Source organism: Talpa europaea (genome assembly GCF_964194135.1).
Source record: "Talpa europaea genome assembly, chromosome: 1".
Lineage (NCBI taxonomy): Eukaryota > Metazoa > Chordata > Mammalia > Eulipotyphla > Talpidae > Talpa > Talpa europaea.
Window position 1 is genome coordinate 107064226 of NC_140073.1, and position 23088 is coordinate 107087313.

The 23088-nt window shown below is 40.2% G+C and overlaps 1 protein-coding gene across 1 annotated transcript in view; it reads right to left on the reverse strand.

Annotated features, from left to right (window-relative positions):
- STK39 (serine/threonine kinase 39) overlaps window positions 1-23088 on the reverse strand; it is a gene marked incomplete at both ends in the record, with an annotated part of 274858 nt that overhangs the window by 168294 nt on the left and 83476 nt on the right. Inside the window, 3 exon segments of the mRNA XM_084231279.1 lie at window positions 4768-4901; window positions 6992-7093; window positions 7337-7446. Of these exon segments, the coding sequence (XP_084087405.1) occupies window positions 4768-4901; window positions 6992-7093; window positions 7337-7446 (346 nt within the window).

The window sequence follows — 23088 nt, forward strand, 5'->3', positions numbered from 1 at the left end:
TTGCTTACTCAAGACAAAGAAAACACTGCTTTTCTTTCCTTGGATTTTCTTTTTGTAACCAATTGGCACACCCTTGTTCATCAGTGAAGAACCAATTTAAATATCATCCATCTTCAGAGGTACTTCTCCCAGCTCCTGTAAGTTAAATTCATCGCCCCCTTTTCAATGCTTCATACACATCTTCATACAATGCTTCATTCATACCCACACTCCCCTATTTTGTAACTATCTGTTTCTTTTCTCCCTGCCTCCACCTCACTAGGTTATAAGTCCCTCCAGGACAGGAACCACATGGTATTCATTTTTAATAACCTTGACATTTCATACTATCATCAAACATGGGGTAAAAGTGACGCTATCAAACATCTCAACACAGAACCACAACTCCTGAAGCTAGCACAGAGTTCTAATGTCTCGTTCAGAAAAAATGGGGAGCAGAAGGACACAATGAATACAATGATAGCAAAAAGGGTGAGGGAAAATCTGTGCACAATAGAGGTAGTGAGGTCAAGAGTCAAAATGCTCCCTTTTCTCCTCTGCACCCCCCACCTCCTCCATCGTACATCAAGGCCTAGAGTAGCACCAATGTAGAGAGAAGGCTGGGAAATGCCAGACATAACTTAAGAGAGAGGCCTGGGAAAATACTTTCTCTTCCCAGCAAGGTCGTTTCTATGGTAACCAAAACTATAAAGGGGAAAAGCATGCTGCAGCGAAAACTCTTTTCTCTGTTCTCCACTCTATGCTTCATCAATAAATACAGAAAAACAACAACATAAGAAATGCAAAATGGCTTCAAGAAGCCAATTCTCTTTTTTGTAGCCTTAATGTTTATATCAAATAATTGGCAATTTCTACTCTAAACAGAGAAGAACAAAATAGCAGGTCCTTTTTGTGCTCAAATTAGCTCAAGTGTCTATAACCTTGGAGTAGAATTTCACATGTGCCAAACTATCTCCAAACAAAGTATGGAAAATTGGAACTGGAAGGAATGAGGACTATCAGGGAGGGAAGAAAATGATAAAAAGTACAAGAAAAGCTAAGGTGCATGCTGCCCATTTGACTGCAGCTTTGTGAGTTTCTTGTTTTAATTTTATGCTACAAACACCAGCGGAGCATTAAGATAGAGCCTCAAAACGACTTGCCCCTTAGCTGAGCACTATAGGAGAAAGAATTCTGCAAATACAGTCATATCTTATTCACCCTCTGCCAATTATCAAGCAATACCATGTAACATAAATACACACATTGTTTTATGAGAATTGCTTAAATGCTACACCAACCAGCAACTCAAATAATGGTGCAGGCTTTGAATGATGATTCAAATTTTAAATCCTTATAAACAATGCTGTAGTCTGCAAGTACCAACATTCTCAGAAGAAAAGCTCTTCGAGGATTCTGTTAATACATATGGATGAATGAAAGTCCACTGAGACTTAAAATAATTTTCAAAGGCTCAGGATGAATATGATAGAGTTTAAATAGGTCTAATAATTTGCATTATAATTTCTAACAGCTCACTGATCTCAGGCAGAACTGAATATCTCACCCCACCCATCTTCCCCAAAGAAATATTCAAGTTTTATTCATTTTTAATGGCTTTGTCTATCCAACTTCTACTCTTTTTTTTTTTTGCTCAAAGAAAATGCTCGTTCCTCTTTAGTTTCCTCCATAGGAAGCATGCAATCTAGAAGATTAAAGTTCTTTCTTTTCTTCCCCCAAGAAATAGAAAATTTTTCTGCTATGCAATTATCAGTAACTTTTTTTCTATAACAATGTAGAATACAGACTTTCATACAGAAAATAATTCCAACACCCCAGCTCTCTTTTATTAGGAAAAGTTTTATGAGTTTTCACGGGTGAAAGAAAAAACAGCCCCTTCGGCTAGCCAGAGGGCCCTGCATAGGAGTCCTGGTTACTGTTCCTCTATAATATTTTTAAACTCATGACTAGAAAGGAACTCACCAGGCAACCAGTTTGAGATTACAAGTAGGTAATCTATACTCAGCAACAGAAACCAATATGAACTATTAAAAATCTTGTATTCATCCCTCAACCCATTTGAATCTGGCTTGTTTCTGAAACTCTTTTCAGTGGGTCCAAATGATCCCCAAATTGCAAGTTTCCAATCATCTCCAGTTGTTCGTTCAAGAAATACTACTAAGTATGTAAATATAGACTGAACTTTGTGGACGACGTAAGATATAAAGAGGCGTGGCAGAGGCTCCCTTTCTAAAAAAATTACAAATTCACGAGGGAACTGGATGTAGAAGTCAATAATTGAATAAAGGGTGATAAGTGGGACAAGAGACACATCTTCAACATACTAGAGGAAAACTGTAAGTTGCAACAACTTTACTGGGTCAGGGGGTAAAAAGACAAATATACAAATAGTACAGTATATGCACTGTACTTCTGCCTTCAGTACAACATCTCACTTCATCCTCAGAGCAATCCTACCAAGCTGGTGATAAGAGTCCTCTTTTACAGACAGGAAGCTAAGCCCTGCACATGGTGATAAAGTAAAGCAAGAAATCTCACCCAGATGTATCTAACTCTTAAGAGGATGGGTCCTTTTAAGTGTTGAAAGACAAGTGAAAGGGGGGACAGAGGAAGAGGAAGAATATGAGCAAAGGTACAGAGGGCAGGAAGTATTTTTTTCAGAGTAATTGTGCAGCAATTACTTATTAATTTAGTAATGAATATCATTTTTAAAAATGCATCCCATATAATAAATAATTCATCAATATTGTGTTTTGCCATTCTCACATTTCATGAATCTTATTCCCCCAACTTCCCTGTATCCATGTCTTTTCATTTAAAGAGGCACCTGGAAAGTTGGCGCACCCACCACTGACACTATGTTACAGAGGACAACCACATAGTAGTGGGACTACATTGTTACAAAGAGAATTTCTACAAGAACTTCTTACACTATTCATACTTTGTAGATCAATAATCTCAGATAGAGTATTCTAAGGGGTAAACTGTAAGAATTTGAATATATGACTTATGGTTCTTTCTTACAAAGATTATTGGGGAGTAGGAATGGTAGGTACCGGATATTTGATCTCATATAATAAATAAAATCTGGAAAGACTTTCAAGTCTTTATAAAAGAAGGATGGTTTTCTAAATATATGATTTAATCTAATTTATTTTAACCCAGTTAGAGGTCTCCCAGAGAAATAATTGTTCTATCATTCATTACAGTAACAATTCTACACTACAGAATCATTTTCTGGAGTTGGAATTGTGTGACATTCCACAGCAACACCATTAGGTGGGAACTCAACTAGTTCAGGAATCAAAGGCCTTCGGTAATACCCAGTGCTAACTGGGAAGACAAATACTTCTCTCACTGGACTGGACTATGAAAGATCAAATACTGTTTCCTTGGTGATGCCAAAAAATTATGTTTGGAGATGGCACCTTATATTTGTAGACCAAAATTAGAACCTAGGAACATTTTCACTCAATAGAAGGGTGAAAAAAATGACCTCAAAGATAGGCTAATTTAACTTCAGAGGAAAAAAAGTCCTATAAATCAAATATAAAGGACACTCAGGTGCTCAGCAGAAAGAGCCTATAGGTGTGACAAAATAAGCATTCTTTCTACAATAAATAATTTCAAGATGCTTAAGAGCAAGCAGTCTTTAGAGCAGGCTCCATGAGAAAGGTGATTGATGTGAAAAAGATGCAAGGCAAATTCAGTAGAATGTAAAGGCATGAAGAGAGCAGACAATGAATGAGTAAAATGAAATAACGGAGATTGTTTTTAACCTCAAGAAAGGCAGCCTACTCAAACAATAGGTTACTGTGTAAAGGTAAAAGGCTTAAGTTTCATGAAGAACTTAAGAATAAAGGAATCATTTAAAAAGCAGGATCCTTCCCTGAAAAAGAAAGTTTCAGAAGAGAAAACCAGTTTTTAAGTTTTAAAATATAAATATCAACCTGGACCCTTGGATGGATTAGGAAAACCATTAACTTCCCAGTTCAAGGCATATTAGGATGGTGCTACATACAACTAAGTCCTCCAAGGGACAACACCAGGCAAGGCCTACATGTGGCTCACACCATTAATACTCTCCCTTAAATGATAAAGAACCCTGGGCTCTATTATCACTACCCAAGATATTTCAAAGTCACTGAAATTAAGAAGGAAGGAACAAATTCAGAAAATAGACACACTACAGTGCAGGGTAATAACCCAAGAACAAAGAGGAAACACTAAAGTTAATTTCAAACCATTTGCTTCTGTTTATATGATTAATCTCTCTAAGGTAAAATTCTTAAGCTTCTTTACTGATAATCTTTCAAACAGCACAAACAACTTGTTCTGCAACTAAAAGAAAGCTCATGCAAAATTCAATAGCTCTGCCTGGTTGGGACTGGAGCTAGCAGGATGTTCAAATCCTGAGAGGTCAGCTCAACCTACACAGTGCAGCTTCGGAGTCAGTGCACCACTGCCAATTTCTTTTGATTTCTGTTTTACTTCATTTCCTTTGATGACAGAGCCCATACCTAACAAGCACAGTGAATCTTATTAGCGCTAACAATTTTCCTCTGCCTCCTTCTTCCTCACTCCTCTCACTCTTGGACTCATGCTATCTGTCTTGCACTAACAAGTTGGAGATCTGGGGGCCAGAGCTGGAGTTCCCTTGAACTGGAAGTACCTTTTAGGTGTCCTCATACAGCCTTTCCCCTCCATAAACAGAGCTTTGGCATGACTCAAACCAGATCATTAATTCATCCACTAAGTTGGACATACCTTTTGGAAGGATCTTTTTGAAGACACAGTGAAAGCAATTTTCTAAAGGACTTGCCGTACTTTTTCATCATTTCCTTATCTTCTACACCGGTTTCTAAAGTGGGTGGATCATTTTGCAAAGTCAACATTAACACCTGCAGCAGAAACAAACATGAAGACAGAGTCTCAGTATAGCAATTACTACAATCAAGTTTTAAGTGTTTCTTAAAAGAATCAAGAACCATCCCTGATTAGGCACAAATGCACTTTCCCATGATTTTAACTTTCCAGAAAGTGTGTAATGGAAGTAATAGTTTCCCTGCACAAATCTGTCCATGTGCCCTTTAACCTTTTTGTTACTCCATTGACAGAACTTAGAAAATCTGCTCTGTGTGTTAAGAATGAGCTCCCAAAGCTACCCGGGAACGCTTCCTGGGAACTGGCCCTCACACAGCCTGGAGGAGCACGTAGCTGGGACTCTGACAGGGGGTGGCGGAAGGGAGAAAAAGAGAGGCCAGAGCAGCAGTGAGCACTCATGTGGACAGGTCATTCATAACCAGAGAACCGCCTGTACTCAAAGCTTCTGTAACACATTACCGACCCTAAAAATAAATCCACAACATCCCAGGAGGTAACACATGACTTCCTCTTTGTTTTTTTTTTCCCCAAATGGACAAACGTACAGAAACTTGTTCAAAAGTCTGGCGAAATTGAGACAGTAAGACATTGAAAGATAGCCAGAATACAACTGAGTTGCTAAAAACCATAAGGAGAGCTAAAAGTTATGCTATGCTTCTCTGAGAGTGGGACAAAACAAAATCAAAATACAGCTTCAACTAAAAAAGGTAAAAATCCCTCTCTCACACTAACATCAAATCACTTGCTTTTAAAAAAGGAAAAAATCTGTAGTAAACTATTGACCTATAAAATGAATAAACCTCACTAATGCATAAATCAGCCTTAATTTATGCAAATGCTATACATGCCAAGACTCTTAAACACTTTCAGATGTGTGAATAGATGAAGGATTAAAGGGACAGTTTATTGTTTGTGGCTCATAATAGCAAACAGCAGACAGCGGGGGACTATGAGGGTTGAAGAACAGTCCTGCAGGACTTCAGGCTGGAATAAGCAGTGTGACTTTGGATTCAGGTGGGAAGCACCAGGAAGCCAGGAAAGCAAGAAAACAATTAAGAAAAAGAATACAGAAAAAGGGGCATGAGGGAAAAGGCCTCCGAGTTGCTTTGTGCTTTCCTCTGAAAGGTCAATCTAATTATCAACTTAAAATTTTCTTTTTCATTTAAATTTTCTGCTAACAAAATCAGGTTTGGATACACCCCACCCTACTGCCAGAACATAAGCCGTGTTAGAAACATGTATATAAATATATACGGAAAAGCACCTTAATGAACTACACTAAAACCTGACAGGGATTGCCTGTAGTTAATGAGATTATGGAGAATTATTTTCTTCCTTATTGTTATTTATACTTCCAAAATTTCAAGATAAGAATGAGGAACTTTTTAATCAATGGAATAATTTAACTTTTTAATTCTTGGATTTTCTTTTTGATCTGCCTAAATTTTCCTAATATTTACCTAAGTAAATTTGAGGACAACATAAACCATGTTTCTTGATAAAATACCTTCTTATTTTCCACTCAAATATTTCAGCCTCAAAGCAAAATCTTTTCAGAACTAAGACAAAAGATTTCAGCTAGCAGTTAAAATAACAAAAATCTGAAAGCAGTATCCAAACATACGTTATTTCATAAAAGCACTATGTTTGCTTATTTCAGATGCATTATCAACATGACACTGTAAGAATAGGAATGAAATATTATAGAGCATTAAGGGGAGGGAGAGGGCTGAAAATTTGGGGAATCCATCTGCAAAGATGACATCATTAAATCTATTTTTAGATTTTTGAGGCAAGGAGTAGAGATTCTAGTATCAAAAGGGTAATGGCCAACATTTGTCAGAGCTATCAAACTCCATCGACCAATCTGATCACATTCTTAAGTCAGCTCTGTGCTAAGAATATCAAACAAGCTTCAAAGCTGGGAATTACTCCACTTTTGTCCTATTCTGTCCACGGAGAAAATCAGACAACATTTAACTTGGCTTCATGCCTCCATTAATTCTCCTCAGGTCTAGGAGAAAAATGACTAGGTTTAAGAGAACTCCAAAAGTGACTAAGTTCAATCATATTTCAAACCCAACATAGTATTTCCAATAGTAATTACTTTCATAGGAGGGTATTTGTGATAAGGCGCTGCTCCTGTTGCTAACTCAATGGCAGTAATTCCAAAGCTCCACATGTCAGCCTTGAAGTCATAGCCTCTCACCTAAGAAAGGAACAAGAAGGAAACACAATTATTCATCAGTCATGTTACACATCATGAAGTCCACATTACGTTGGAAGTCCACAGTGGCATATGCACAACTTTGACAGGATCTTGCTAAGGTCCAGCAATCAGGAATTAAATCTTAGTTACATGATGCATGCTAGTAAAATGACCGGTTTGAATGACATGTTAGTGTGTTAATGATACATATACTACTGCACAAAATACCACTTTCTTTTTTACCTGTTCCATGACTTCAGGGGCCATCCAACACGGGGTGCCAACAAATGTTTTCCTTACTTTATTGCGGGTAACATCACCCCCTGTTGCTAAGAATGCACTCACCCCAAAATCTGAAAGGAAAAAAAAAACACCGTTATTTTATATCAAACATTATTACTTACGCACTCCAACTTTATGAACATTGCTTCCTAGCAAGCTCTGCAATGGTAATGGATGCTCCAAACATGTTCACGGAGCTCTCTCAGGTCCACACCAGGATGGCCCTGCCCTCTGACACCCACGATACTCTGGAGAACACCATCATGGGCAGCATCTGCATGCTCGTCAGACCCACAGCTCAGAGTGCCCAATATATTTTGTACCATAAAAGTATCAACTCATAACTCATCATTAAGTATTACATGAATTAAAAATATAAACCTATTTCCAAAGGCCTAAATACAAAGGATCTTAGCTTTTAGAAAACCATTTATGGGCCTCCTCGGTGGCACAGCGGTTGAGCGCTGGGCTGCAAAGCTGCCCGCAGCCTCTGCAGCACCAGTTCAATACACAGCCACCAGCGAGGGTCCCACATAGTGCACAGACTCTCCAGCCGCACCCGCTGCTCCCCTCAGCAGTGTGCTTGGTCAGTCTGCCTGTTCTGCTCCCTGCTCTGGCTCTGGTGAATTCTCTCACCCTCCCACACTTCTGACTGTACCCAGTGCTTGTATAAATAAATAAATAAATCTTTAAAAAAGAAAACCATTTATAAAAACAGCACAAGAGTCTGTTAAAATTAGTAGGTAGTGTGTAGTGTAGTTTCTTCTAATGTTTTTCTTTTATTTTGATTGTTTTCTAGCCTCCCATTACACATTCTCTTTAGGATCTTGATTTATCTTTTTAAATAAAGAATGAATAGCACCTATCTTCCACATTCTTGTGTCCTTGCTGAAACAGTGCTCTCTAACACCTCAGTCAGGATCACTGTGGCAAACCCACAAATCCATGTATATAAAGCTACCACACCCAGGTTTGTCCAGGTGCAGCAACCAACACAAAAGAAAAGCTCTGTCAGCAAAGATTTTTGTTTTTCAATGTTTGCTTTCTGGACAATTTTTGAATAGATGGAATGGTATGTAGAATTTAAATAATATTCTTAACACCCATTAGATATAGATGTTCTTTTGGTGAGATGAATTAATGAGACATTCATACACACATATGCAAAAATGATGCCTGTATGTTGACAGCAGAGAAGGGACTACCCAGTGGTTATCATTTCTGCTTCCATTTTTACTACAGGTTAAAATTAGCTAATAAATTAAAGTGCCATCTATTGAGGGCTAGGATAGACCTATGAGTGAAAGCCAACTCAATAACAGGTTGCTGGTAACCTGGTGATTATATTTAAAAAGGTAGTCAGCACCTCCAAACAATGCAGCAGACTGTGCAGTATGATTCACGTATTTATTCACAGCCCCTTCTTAGAACACTCACTTTAAAGTCATAAACAGATGGTTAAATGTCTTTAAAGCTCAAAACAAAGATTCCAGAGGCAGAAAACACTAACATGTACTCACCCTTTTGAGTACAGAATAAGTACACAATTTGCTCCTATGTATGGTTAATGTGTATAAAGAAAGATTTATATGAACCAAGAAACACATTTTGACCAAAGTACACAGTGTGCTTATATAAACAGGAAAACTGGTATATTCTGTTGAGACAGCTTACATATGACAGCGAGAATGAGGTGGTGGAGCACTAACAGTGAAAAGCATCCTTGTTTCTTAGGGCTACATCTATAGAGCCAAAAGGGAGTGGAGCCAGACACACTTGGGTCAGAAACCATGAGCATTTCTCTGGCAACCAGAATGAAATGCTGCCCATAAAGCGAGCCAGGCCATCTTCCCGCCTCCAGGAATAAGTGCCTCTCAGACCAGAAAGAATGCTACCATCCTGGTAACTAGAGGCCTCTCACATCATCTGAATCCATCTGTTTCTCTCCTTCCCACTGCCGCTGCCTTAGTGGGAGCCAAGATTCCTGTGGCCTCTTAAGTCCTCACTCTGCTTTCCCAGATGCATGCTCCACCGCCACCTTTCTATGTCATACACCTGGTCTTTAAAGGTTCCCTGCTTCCTCACTGTACAGTCAAAAGGCCTTAGGGTAATATGCAAACCTAATTCCCCTTTCCTGTCCTTCTCATCTGTTACTATTCCCAAATACAGACCCTCAACTCCAGCACTGCCAACCTACTTACTCTGTTTCCTGACTCCATCAACACCTTTATCCTCACCAGTGTGGCCCTGCACACGATGCTTTGCTGTGCTCTAGGTACATGTTCCCTCCTCCACTAAGGGAAGGACCATGGGCAGAGGACACTTGGTCTGTCCATATTAGTGGTGGAAGCAGCTTCAGCATCCTGACTCTTGGTGCCTGAGAGTTTGTTCACACCTCCACTGTGTTAGTAAATGGTTCTCTGATGTATATTCATCACCTTTGACCACTTTGTTCTGTGTGATTTAAGTAACTTAGGGAATTATCTCATCTTGATGTGTGAATGCTAAGCCTTGAAGAGGATCTGCAGGATTCTGTAGTAAAGCTACGTGATTTGGAGAGTGTTAAACCCTCTAGCAAACAGCAAAGTCCTAACTGGCCAGGGTGGGTACAATAATGCAGAGTCTGAAGATGGGGCTACCCCCCTACCATGTGACTGCAGCCAGACCTGTAACCTCTCCGGGCCTCAGTTACTTGATCAGGCTTCTTGGTGATGCCTACTTTTCTATTACTTTCATATTTATAACCCTCTCCTACTGCTTTTTACAATGTATAAATATGCTTTACAATAATTATTAGGGTAGATCAATTAGTTACTGTTCTTGCATTTCCGATAGGCTAAAGGGATAAGCACTGAGTTTTACCATGGTAGAGATAAAATAGGAGAAAGCTATGTTTCCTGACCTTAAGAGTAGTACCATCTAGGAAGGAGACAGCATGAAACAACAAGCAACAAGAAAGTGTAAAATCAAATGTCCTGCTAAGTTCTGTGCAGAAGCAGAGCAGCTAGGACCATAATAGCCATGAAATATTTTGCATCCAGTGGGCCTTGAACCCGGCATTGAAGATGGCTCAGACCCACATCCAAGATTTGGACAGGCAAGCCTAACAGGAAACAACATTCCAAAAAAAAAAAAACAGCTTGAGTAAAACACCAGTGTTGAGTCAAGAAGAAAAACTGTCTGACAGCTGCTAGGGTCAAAAACTCAAATGCCTACAGGGGCCTCAGGAAAACAGCAGGGAAGGGGATCCTTAAAGCACAGTCTCAATGGTTTAGAGGCACTTGACACTTGGTCTCAGTGTAGGGAGACATCAGGAAGGGCTGGGCCCTGGGGAGCAAGAGTCTCCTCTGTGCCCTCCCAGCCCAGGTCTAACACAGGCTTCTGTTACTCAGCTGGAAAGAACATTGTCACAGAAGACTGACCCTGATAGAGCAGATCTCCCACTTTTCCCAGAGAAAGCCAAGCATCAGGATCTTTACTTAAAATCTCTCTTTTCTACGATCCTTGGCAACAGATTCATTCCTTCCTCTCCCCAACAGAAGGTAAAACAAATAAAGCAATTTTACCTCCTTGATTTAGCCGGCAAAACCAGTCTGCCAATTGTGTTGTTACCATATCTAAAATTTACCTAAAATACTTCCACATATACCATGCAACATAATATTTGTGAGACACAAACCAGGTGTTCAGCCAGCATTCTGATCCAGGATGCCCAGTGTGGGGGATTCTGGCTGCATCTGATTCAGGATGCCAGGGGCAGCTGCTAAAAGTTTATCCACTATCTGTATCTAAGTATAGATAACTATGAGCCAGGTGAATGCACCAAAGGGGCATTAATGGGGAAAAAAATGACCTATTGATAGGCATGATGCATGTTAGAAATGGGCTTTCACTGGTGAAAGTAAAGATAGCATGTCGAGAGTGGCTAAAATATTTTAGATATCTTCCCTAGTCTTGCATGAATAGAATGAAGAAATCTAGCCAGGCTCAAGTGTAAACTAAATCCTTAACCAGTTCTATGTCTAATTGGATTCTAGGTGCCAAGTATAAGGGTCCAAGCAAACTGCAACTGGAGTCTTGGTAGGTTTGCTGCAAGTGAATCTGCCATTCACCCAAAAGGACAGAGAGCAGGAATTTCCTTGAGTTGCCAGCATACATCGTGAGAACTCTTTAGGGGCTTGCTGGCTAATGAATGACCAACTCTGGTCTGAAACTTCATTTCCATAAAATCTGGGAGTGACATTGTGGGTGGCAGCCAACCCTAACCTGACTCAAACATCCACAACATCAACTAATATGGACAAAAAGGAACGTGATTTGTCATGAAAAAGACTGGCACAGGTCAATTCAACACTTGGCTAAAAAGTAACAGAATCATCAATTGAGAGTTCAGGGTTTTCTAAAATGTTTTCAAAGTGGGATATGAGAGAGATCGATCCCTCAGGCCTCTAAGTGGTTGGATGGGAGTCTAAGCCAGCAAAAGACCTCAGACTGCAGGGGTCCCTGATAGTTCCTTACAGGAAGCAGCCTCTTTGCCCCCAAAGGCTATGATGTAGAAAAAAATGAGGAGTAACTGAGACAGCTGAATAGCCCTACCACAGAGTCTATGTACCAGTCATGGAAAGGTGAATTTTATCCAATGAGTATCCTAGGATTATTGTTGCTCTCTGTCTAGGGAAGTGGAAAATTTGAGCAAAGTGATAATTGCAGGATGTTCTGGAAAGGAGAAAGACTAGAAGCAGAGGCGATCACAGCCATAGGACAGGGGTAAAATCGACAGGGTCCGTAGTTGAATAAGACTCTGGAAATGGCAAAGATTTATAAATTTTTAAGAAAATACTATGATTCAGTGGAATTGAAAAAGAGGAAGGAGTAAGAAAGATTAAGTGACTGGTTGGAACACATTATTGGGGGTCTGAATAAAATCCATAGTCCTTCACAGAGGAATTAGTAATTTAGCCTCAGCCTCCTTTTAGGGAAAATTCAGTGTATTTTCCTGTACTGAAAAGGAAATACATACTGAAAAATGGAATAATGGGGTTAATATTCTACAACTCCTAAGCTCTTCCCTGAGTAAAGATCAAGCTGTGATTACCCAACACAGAAAAACTAGTTTGAGGTTCTCTAGTTAATCCTAAATGTCATATTTATATCATCAAAAACAATCCCATTTGGTTTGATTCCCAGTTTCTTTTCTCATGAGAGACTCCCAAGATTTTACTTGCAAAATTGAAATGTATTTCTAAATGCCCAGGCACATTTTTGGGGCTGCCAGCATCCAGCCTCCCTGCATCCCACAAATTTCCTTACGATGTTAAACCACTCATGTTAGATAAACAAAGAAGCGTGATTTAAATTATGTAAATTATATAATAATGGCTATAAAACAGAAGCAAATATTTTCTTAATACTGTTAGGAATAGACTAGGGAAAATTGTTTTGTTTTAAATAATGAATTTTTTAAATGTTTTTATAGTAGAACGTGTTTCAGTGGGGCAGTACCCTACTTATATTATGTGAGCATGGGGTGTACACAACAGAGTCTCAAGGTCATGGGTTTAGACACCACAGGAGTTACACAGATTTGATTTAGACACAATCTGGCCCTCTACAAAGAGCTGACATGGGAAGTAAGATATTAATTTAAATGGAGTAACAATTACATGACCTAAGCAACCTGGATAGAAGAAATATGCTAATATGGCCAAGATACTATACTCAGGATGAAAGGTGTCATCCTCTATTTACTGGTAACCTCTAGGTGCTTGTCCCCCCTGTATCTCCCGTCCTTTCTGAATACCCCTGATTTTCTTGGTGAAAAAAAAAAAAAAAACCATAGACCACGGAAAATCACAACTTCTGCAGTTATAGAATCAGAGGCATGCTTCTTGCAACTGAAATCCAGACTTCTTAGTCCACCCAGATTGATTCTCATATAGTGCTGATCATATAGCACTCTCTGGTCAAAATCTCTCTTCCCATCAAGCACCTGAAGAATCCCATCCCAGGCCATACTTCACCATGTACATTGGAGCCAACAGGTCTCCAGTACCATGTCCTCCTGATTGCCCTGTTTACACAATTAGCACATCTTCAGCAGAGTGCTTTTAGCTTCTTCAACTGGCCAAATTACCATTTCTCAAATTTGTATTTTAATATATAATTAGTCTTTTCAACCAGAGCTTCAGTTAAACCCAGTATTTTCCCTGTGTGTTTTATTTTTGCTTTTAAATAAAATAGGAATATCTTCTCACACTCCTGGAGCCTTGCCATCTTCACAGTGTCATCAGCTTTCCGGGCTCTAAGAGCCAAGTCTGAGTGGAAGTGGGGGAGGGTTGCCCAACTTACTGCTGGGAATCCTACAAACTGAGACAAGAGAAAGAGTGATGCAGCACTGCCTTGGAGGTGGCAGAGGGGACACCTCATGTCTTCCAGGGAGACACTGCATGTCTGGGTCCCTGCCCCTTGCTCAGCAGAACTCAGTCAACCCAAAGCAAGAAGCAGAGCCCAGAATTCAGGGGGTCCAGAAAGAACGTGGCAAAATTTAGGGTAGTAGCCAACAATACTCACAGGACTGTTTTCCTCTTGCAATAATCCTCCTGTCCACAGAAGAGTCCTTTTCTCTCTATTCCAATTGTGCCATTTCACACTTCACTAATGTGAACATAACTATCAAGAGTCCAAAAAGTGACACACTTGATGTGAGAGGTGTGCCCCCCAATCAGAGGCATGCCAGTGGGGCCCTGACCTTTCCTAGGGAGTCTCTGAAACTAAAGGCCTTCCAGGGGAGGCCAAAGTGACTGAGAAATCCACCCCGAAGAGGTACCTTGCAGTTGACAGGCTGAGTGTGATCCCTACTCATTTGCTTAACTTCTTTGAGCATCAATTTCACAAGCTACAAAATGGGAAGCTCAGAATATATGTAGTAGGTTCTTGATATGAGTCCTAATGGCACACACTTCTGGTTGCCTATCAATTCTATATGCTGCTTCTCTACCAGGATCCTGATGCTTATCAAGACTAAAGGGATTAACTAAACTGACCTAACCCAATCATGGCACTTGATTCCTCCCACCGGTGAATGATCTGAGGCTCTTCCCTAGTCCTGGCCCATGAAATCCAAAGGGGAAACAGTGCAGGCTCTTATGGGGAAATTTTTCGCCTGAATAACAGAATTACCCTGCAAGGCTCCTTTGCACCGCACTCTCCTGTCTATTTAAGACGCTGTCATGTGCAGAGGTCATGCTGGGAGCAAGAGCAACCGATGGAGACAGGTGCTGCCTGACAAACTGAGGTACAGAACAGAAAACAGGAAAGGGCCCATGACCACTGTGATATCCAGGGCTTCTGCACCAAGCCTGGAACCAAATGCAGCAGACTTCTGTTAAGCGAGATAATTAAATGTCTGTATGGCTTTTAATCTCCTGCCTGTCAAGCACTCTGGTATTTGTACCCAGAGGCTTCTTAACTCTTAGAGTCCCTTGCCTTTCCCTAGTGCAGTTAGGTTGAGTCCTACTTCCTGACTCGAAGGGTTAACTACTGCATCAGAGGTCAAAGTCACCGCAGTCCCCACAAAGACTTGGTAAAAATGCACAAGGAAACAATTTAGCACACAGTGCAATTTCAGAGTTTTAAACAGCTTCAATATTAAGCATGGCTTTTAACGCCAGGGGCACAAATCAAAACGAATAAATGCACAGCATCTCAAGAGGAGGGAAAAATAAACATCCTGCAGGAAGAGTCTAATTCACTTTTTTTTTTTTTTTTTTGCCAAGAGTTGCTGTTTGGGGCTACAATTACATAAACCTACTACAAATGTAACAGTAAGGTAAGGTTTTAAGAAAAGAAAAGAAGGGATAGAAGTACCTTCAGCGTTCTGTTCCAGACTCTTGCTATGGAACAGAATCATAGAATCACCTGGGAGCCTCTGAGAATTGCAGAATCTTGGGTCCCATCCAGACCTATTTTTTTGAAGATTTATTTATTTATGCACACAAGAACTGGGATGTAAGCCAGAGGTGCGGGGGTGGGGGATGGTTAGAGGATTCACCAGAGAGAGTGGGGAACATAACAGGCAAATCTACTGAAATACACTGCTGAGGGGAGCAGCGGGCGAGACAGGAGAGGTCTGCTGCACCATGTGGGTTGCTCCCTGGCTGGGGATCGAACTCATCCTGCAGTGACCGATGACAGCTTGATAGAGCTGTCTTTAACCCCTGCACCACCAAGGTGGCCCCCATCCAGACCTGTTGAAGCAGAATCTGCATTATAGCAAGATGCCACTGATCAATGCACAGGGAGGGTGGAAAAGCACTGCTCGAGACACTGTCTTTCTCGAGGTGCTGTGCATGATCAGGTATGGCTGGAAGACCTCAAAGTATGGCTTCCCTCTTTACCATGTAGATGAAGAAAAACAACAGAGTGGAGAGTAGTGGGAAAAACGTATTTGTGTGTGTCCATTTGGGCAGTTTGTGATGCAGTATGTGTAAGGGCAATATTAACCATGCAAATCACATCCTGCACAGAGCTGTCTGAACCAGACCTCCCAAATGTGTCAACGTGTCAAGCAGGACAAACAAATTCACACATAGGCTACCCCTTTATGGGGATACTCAGATTTGCACAAACCCTTTTTTATACATAAAATAGTTTATAATCATAATACTTATTAACAGCCCTGCTCGCTGGAGTGCCAGGACACAGAGGAGATAGGTCAGGGGCAGCTCCATTCCTGGCACAGATGTTAATAACCCTACTCCTTTCTCCCTCACTCATGCAAACTTTAGTGTACTTGTGCAAGAATGATATTATTAAATAATAACTTTCAACCCACTCATGTTTTAAGCAAGTCAGAAATAAACATGTTGGCATCTTATCCACTGTTAGTAATCAATTACTCATACACCAACCACTTCACTTCAGATAGGGACATAGCACCTGTTCTGCTCGGGATGGAGGGACCAGACAGAGCCAAAGAGAATTCTCTGAAACGCTCTTTCTCTACCCAATCTCCTTTCCTGCCATCAGTCTCTGGTTTTCAACTGTATTTGTTTCCTTTGGCAAGTAGATGATGCCTGATGGCCTTGTTTGAGTTTATGGGCTGCATCCTGATGCCCGACGGCATTCAGTTGGGAAATACAATCTGCTATACTTCATCAATCTCGACCCTCAAGAGTCACTCCTCAGCTGCTCTAGACAAATCCATGCATGTTTCCCATCTAATAATGAGGGAGAGGTGGTCCTGACCTTCTTTGAAACATCAGAGAATAACAATTTCACAACCTTTTCTGACATCAAAAGAAAGCAAGAAATCAGAAGGCATCATCTTTTTGTTCCCTAAAGGTAGGGTTTTACCTTTCAAAAGAAAAGAAACACAAAGAAACAAATCTTCCTACTACTGGCATCTCGTGTAGGTAAACTCTAGCAATTGCCTTTAACAGGTTTCTTTGCAAATATGCTACCTTTTCACTTATAAGGGATAAGTTTTTAGAACTTATTTGTCCTTTGTATGTGGAATCAACATCAATTCATGAGACAGACAAATTACAAGAGCAATTCAACAGGACTCTTGGTGAAAATGCCAAGATTATGCAGCGGACACGCCTTCCCCATTCCTCAACCATTCTCACAACCAAGACAATACAGGCTTAAACAGACAAAAAGATAGAAGAACAAGTGGTGGTTGATGTCAGTTCACATTTGGCTCACAGTTCAGTTGACTAATATAGCCAATTAGCCATAGCATGAAGAATACTGTTTTAAGATAGTTGCAAATCCCAGAGATTCTACCCACCATGTCAGAGCCACAGAACTCATCTCCAAAGCAGGTGGATTTCTGTTGAGTAGTGGAGCCAGTGGCCATTCCTGTTACGGCAGTTGCAAAAAGGGAACTGGGGGTGGCAGAAAGAAGCTGGAGCAGTAATCCTAGGCCAGCTGTGCTGAAGGTGCCAGGAAAGAGCAGCCTTTCTCAAGAGCAAGAGCTCACCAGTGGCCAACTTTCTATCAAATATGATAATTACAGTGAACAAAGACAAAGCACTGAGAATGCCCAAATTGCAAAACCATTTTTCCCTGACTCCCCAGGGCAAGTTAGGAAGGATATTTTTGCAGATGCTCTGGTAAAACCAGTCACAGGAGAGATATTGATTTGCTCTCCCCTCCAAGCCCAGGACCATGCTCTGTCCTAAATGGTTTAAAATGGGTTCCAGAATGTCTTTAGTGACTGAGGCTAATGAAGGGCCACTCAAACATTATGCTGAAGACAGGTCCTTGGAGACCATCTTGTCAACCTTTCTTATTTTACACTGAACAAAAAAAAAATGTGTCCCTGGGTGCAGCTGAATTATCCAAAAGATATAAAGGAGCAAGGGGGGTTGGGGGAAGGAAATGAAAGAAAACTAAATCAGGAGAGTTGAGAGATCTGTTTTTACGACCTTCAGAATGACTTCACACAGTCTAATTTACTCAGCAGTCCTCATTCCCCTCATATTTAAGACCTACTCTGCTGAATTAACACAGTTGTGAGAACAGCACTAGGTAAGCATATTATACACATATTATTCATTTCCCAAGCCAAAGGCATACTCTGTAGTCAGTGGGGGTTCCTGGGCTGACCAGACCCACTAAGACAGGCGCAAGCAACTTAGATCAAATATTAATAAGTCTAAATTTCCAATGCAATATTCATACACCTGCAGGTGGCCTTTTTAATACAAATCTCTGCTCAAGTAGTTCTACTATCAGAAGCCTCCCGAAAACTAGAAAACCCCATCTGTATACTTTAAAAGAGACAGCCCCTAAAGGAGATGATTAAAATAGCACAACTCCAATTGCCACAAAATTATTTAAAGCCATAATTTACATCATTTCCACCGTTTTGAGAAGAATTAGTGGAGGCTAACACAATTTTCAAAGAATCTGGAGGCTGTTTTTAATCTGTGATTTTAAAAAACCCTCACATTTTAAACTACTAATACTGAAGAGTCTCTAAAATATGAAGATCACATATTAAACACTGTGGCTCAGTATCCTTTTAATGTGAACTTACTACACAATCATATGTTCATTAATTCATTCAACAACTATTTCCTGAGCTCTTTCTAAGTGTCATTTCCACTTCTAAACACTGGATTACAGAACCAAAATCCCTGCCTTCGAGGAGCTGATCTTTATCCTGGGGGGGGTTGGAAAGGAGAGGTAAACAGATATAATAAACAAGATTACTAAGCACAGTATATAGTGATGGTCTTAGATTTTAGTGTGCACTGGAAATACCAGAAAGCTTCATAAAACATAGATTGCTAGGGCCTACCTCCAGAGCTTCTGTGTTAGCAGGTCTGGGGGACAAGAGCCCAAGAATTTGCATTTTTATCAAGTGGTAGGAGTATGGGCTATGGAAGCCTAACTGATGTGACAAGTTGAGCCAAGATCTGAAGGAGGTACTGAAGAATGTTCCAGAGAGAGGGAGTCACTGATGCAATGGTTCTGAGGCAGCAGCAAGCATGGGCTGTAAGAGAAAGAGAAGTCCACAGGACACCAGGCTTTTGGCCTACTCATAGAGAAAGGCGGAGCTGCCATCCTTAAAAGCAGTAAGATAGAGACAAGGGCAGCTAGTTGGGCGGCACGGGGATTACAGAGTTGTTCTGTGTTCTATGGGTTTTTATATTTGAAAGGAAACTTGAGAGCCCAAGAACCCTCACTTTAGGTGAAGATACTATGGTCAGCACAGAGCTTGGATGAGAGTAGAGGGTAAGTTAATGACCCGGGACCTAGATAATCCTTAGCTGCTACATCCTGGAGCATACTCTGGTTCAGCAAGTGTCAAATTCTAATCCAAAGAATATGTTTATGTTACTCCTATTTAAATTTTCTAAAAATGCCTAATCTATGTATGATACTTAGCTTTTAAGATGTTATTGATTAAAACATCTATCATCTATTCCCAAATTACTCATATTTACAATACATATTTATGAGTTATCTCCAGTACAATTTATTTGACTAGACCTAATGTTGCTAACTTAAATCTCTCACGTATACGCATTTACTGCCACTAAAAATTTTTAGCATTAAATTCAATAGCTAACGGCTAATGTCTGTTTCATTAAACTTTCATGGAACTGTGAACTCTCATGCTAGGCATGACGCCTCCATTGCTGCCCACCTGACATAGCAACTGCTCAATAAATATCTGTCAACTAACCACTTAAGATATATTGAACCCAAATCACCAAATGATCACCTTTTTGCCAGGGAAGGACCGTATATTTTGCTATTAACAAATGGAATTTCTGGGAAGCAGGACAGTAAATTAAAAAAAAAAATCATGCCATAAACGGCACTGAATTGCTCTGCTCTTAGTCTAAAACTCTTGTTTCTCCCAGACCTCAGCAGCTCTCTGGTAATACACAAAATCTGATTTAATAATGACACTGCAGCCCTTAAAGGCAGGAAGGAAGAAAGGGGTGGGGGGCGAGAGAGAGCAGGGGGAAGGGTAAAAAAGGAGGGAAGAGGAAGAAGGGTGAAAGAAGGTGACGAGGGAGGCTAGAAAGAAGGTGACGAGGGAGTCCCATCTGCTGCACATCCTCCTACACAATCCTTGCATCTCAGTCCTGTGGCACATGCAGCTAAATGTGCACAGCTGAGAGAAATTCCAGCAGAGGAGCAAAGTGATTTCCCCCCATCAGGTTCACTCAATAAGACTTAATCTTAAGTTGTTACTCAAACAACTGCTAGCAGCTGTTAAAGGGCAGGAAGCTGCTTAAAACCTCCCCAAATATTTCTCATCAATGGTGGGCAGATGGAATGGAAAACTAAGTTTCCAGAATGGATTACATTCTTGGTTCACATGCTAGAGGTTTCACCAAATGTGACCACATGTCAAGATCCCATCATTCAGGGAGTTCCGTTCACTCGCAGTCCTTATTTACTTAAGCAGAAAAATTAAGAATATATGAGAATTTTTCCATAACTCATTAAACTATAATTCACATAACTATAAACTTCCTGAAATTCAAAACATATGTTTTGGTTCACGACGAAGCACCTCCCAAATATTTAAATTTGTGCCTGTGTTCTCATTTTTGAGTGTGTGTAATTTGCAGACTGTGTTACACTCTTCCTTCTTGTTATTAATCATTCTATTGCTAACCAACTAAGGAAGCATTTGCCTAAAATCAGAGCTGAAAATGTTCGTTAAAACAAACTATTTTCTCATGTATATACATTTACTGCCACAATAAATGTTTAACAAATATTTTCAGCCTTAAAAATATGCACTGTATAACTCCCTAAATATTTTCAATATTTTCTCCTTCCTCTCTGGTAAGCTGATCAAGTCTTATTTAAACTTGCAGCTAAGCCGTACAGGTGCATCCTCTACAGCAATAGGCATGTGCATTTGCAGAGTCTGCCAATGAGTATCTACATACTTGTACTTCAGGCCACCTGGACCAAAGGTTCATGAACACCTGCCATGTGTCAGGCACTTTTGGGGAATACTGAGATGAACAACATGGAGTTTCTATCACTGGTAAATATACAGTCTGGAGAAAAGAGGGGGACATAGAGACCCAATTGCAATACCCTGTATAGGCGATCTAGTTGGGAGTGTGAAAAGGGTTCAAACCAACAGGAAAAGGTGCTTCACCCAGGGACGATGGGAATGGTAGAGGAAAGGATAAAAAAGATTTCCCAGCAAAAGCACATTCTAAATTGAACCACAAAAGAGAACTGAGTGGGATAGCAAATAAGTGAAGCAGAGAGCATGCTAGGACAAGACTGAAAAAAAAATAGGGAAGGACTCCACGTGCGAGAATGTGAGAGAACTGGGGCTTTATACCACTGGCAACAGTTTTATCTTGATAAAGGGGCTAATATGGAGATATCTGCCTTGTACAATTTTCATGCTGGCGATACTGGGGAAATTGATGGGGTAAAGGAAGAAGGAAAGCAAAATGGTATGACAGGAGATCAATAGGGCCCCTCCAGCTTCACTTCCCTGGCTGCCTCATGAACCTACTACACCCTAAATAATTTAAGGCACCATTTTAATATCAAAGCAAAGTGACATTATAAAATGGAATGTGTGCAAACTCCTTTAACCCTGTAGTATTTTCCCATCCCTGTTACATAGATGTGGAAACTGAGACAGTTAAATAGTTATATGGCTAAAAGCAGGACTGCCAGGAAGCCCTGCAGTGTGGGGAGTCCATAATATACTCTTAATATGCTGACATCATCATTCCCTGGTCTGGATGCCTCAGAGGCTTTCAGAGCTTTCTGATACTATTCAAAATCTGCTTCTGGTGCACACAGGGAGCCCCTCTCACCTTGTTGGAGGCAGCAGCCTCTCTTCTCTATGTTGAAATAATTTTTAAAAAAAAATTTCCCTCTAAGTACCAAAGATCACAGAAGGAAAATGCAAGAAACTAATAACTACAGGTATAAAAACCCAATCACCCTGCACACCTCCTCTGGCTCCTAGAGAATGGTATCTGAGCACTGGAAGCAAGTTAAGTCTAGTTGCATGTTTTCCTAGCAGAAATTTTAGTCATAGGGCTTTCAATGATCAAGATGCAGACTAAAGCTGAAAATGTACTCAAAGGCCAAGTGAGGATATACTCTCCCTCTTAGAAAACAGAGGTGCTACCCAGTGTGCCTTGGTGAAAAATCTACACCATACACTTGATTTGAATGGGCTCAGACACACTGAGATGTGGCGGTAACTTTCTAGAGTTCTAGGCTGCTTTAGCTCAGATTTGATTTCTGTTATGAAAAAAAAGGGCTGGTACATTCACAATCACACACTTAGACACACCTAAAAAGCAAAAATAAGTAAAAATGAGCATAAGACCTATCGTATATAATGCAATAATACGCTTCTAGAAGGTTTTCAGAAATCAAATGCTTTGAAATCTTTGTTTTAATAGTACATAAAGAGTGGTATTTTAAAAAATTGTATGGCAAATATATTTACAATGACAATCCCCAAAGTGACATATTTTTTTTCCATAGGAAACTAAATTTATTTTTTATTATAAATTTTATTTTTATATTCCCCATACAATTGCGAACCCCTTATTTTGACCCCAATGCCTCCCCTCCCGCCCCCCACTCCCCATAGAGTGTCTCTGGTTCATAGTTGTTTGTTGATTTTGATTTTTATTTTCTTATAGTTATTGTTTTTCCTGGTCCCTTATTTAAGTTTTCTAGATTCCTACTATGAGTGAGACCATCTGGTATTTTTCTTTTTCTTTCTGGCTTATATCACTGAGCAAGATCCCTTCCAGTGCCATCCATGTTGCTGCAAATTGCATGTGTTTATCTTTTTTGAATGCTGAGTAATATTCCATGGTGTATATGTACCACATCTTCTTGATCCAGTCATCTATTTTTGGGCATTTGGGCTGTTTCCAAAGCTTAGCTATTGTAAACAGTGCTGCTATAAACATAGGCATGCAGGTGCTCTTTGGAATTGATGTTTCTGTGTCCTTTGGGTAAATACCTAGGAGTGGAATTGGATCATATGGAAGCTCTATCTTTAGTAGGTCAAGAAATCTCCACACAGCTCTCCATAGTGGTTGCACCAGTTTGCACTCCCACCAACAGTGCAGAAGAGTTCCTTTTTCTCCACATCCTCGCCAACATTTGTTGTTGCTAGTTTTTTTAATATGTGCCATTCTCACTGGTGTAAGATGGTATCTCATGGTAGT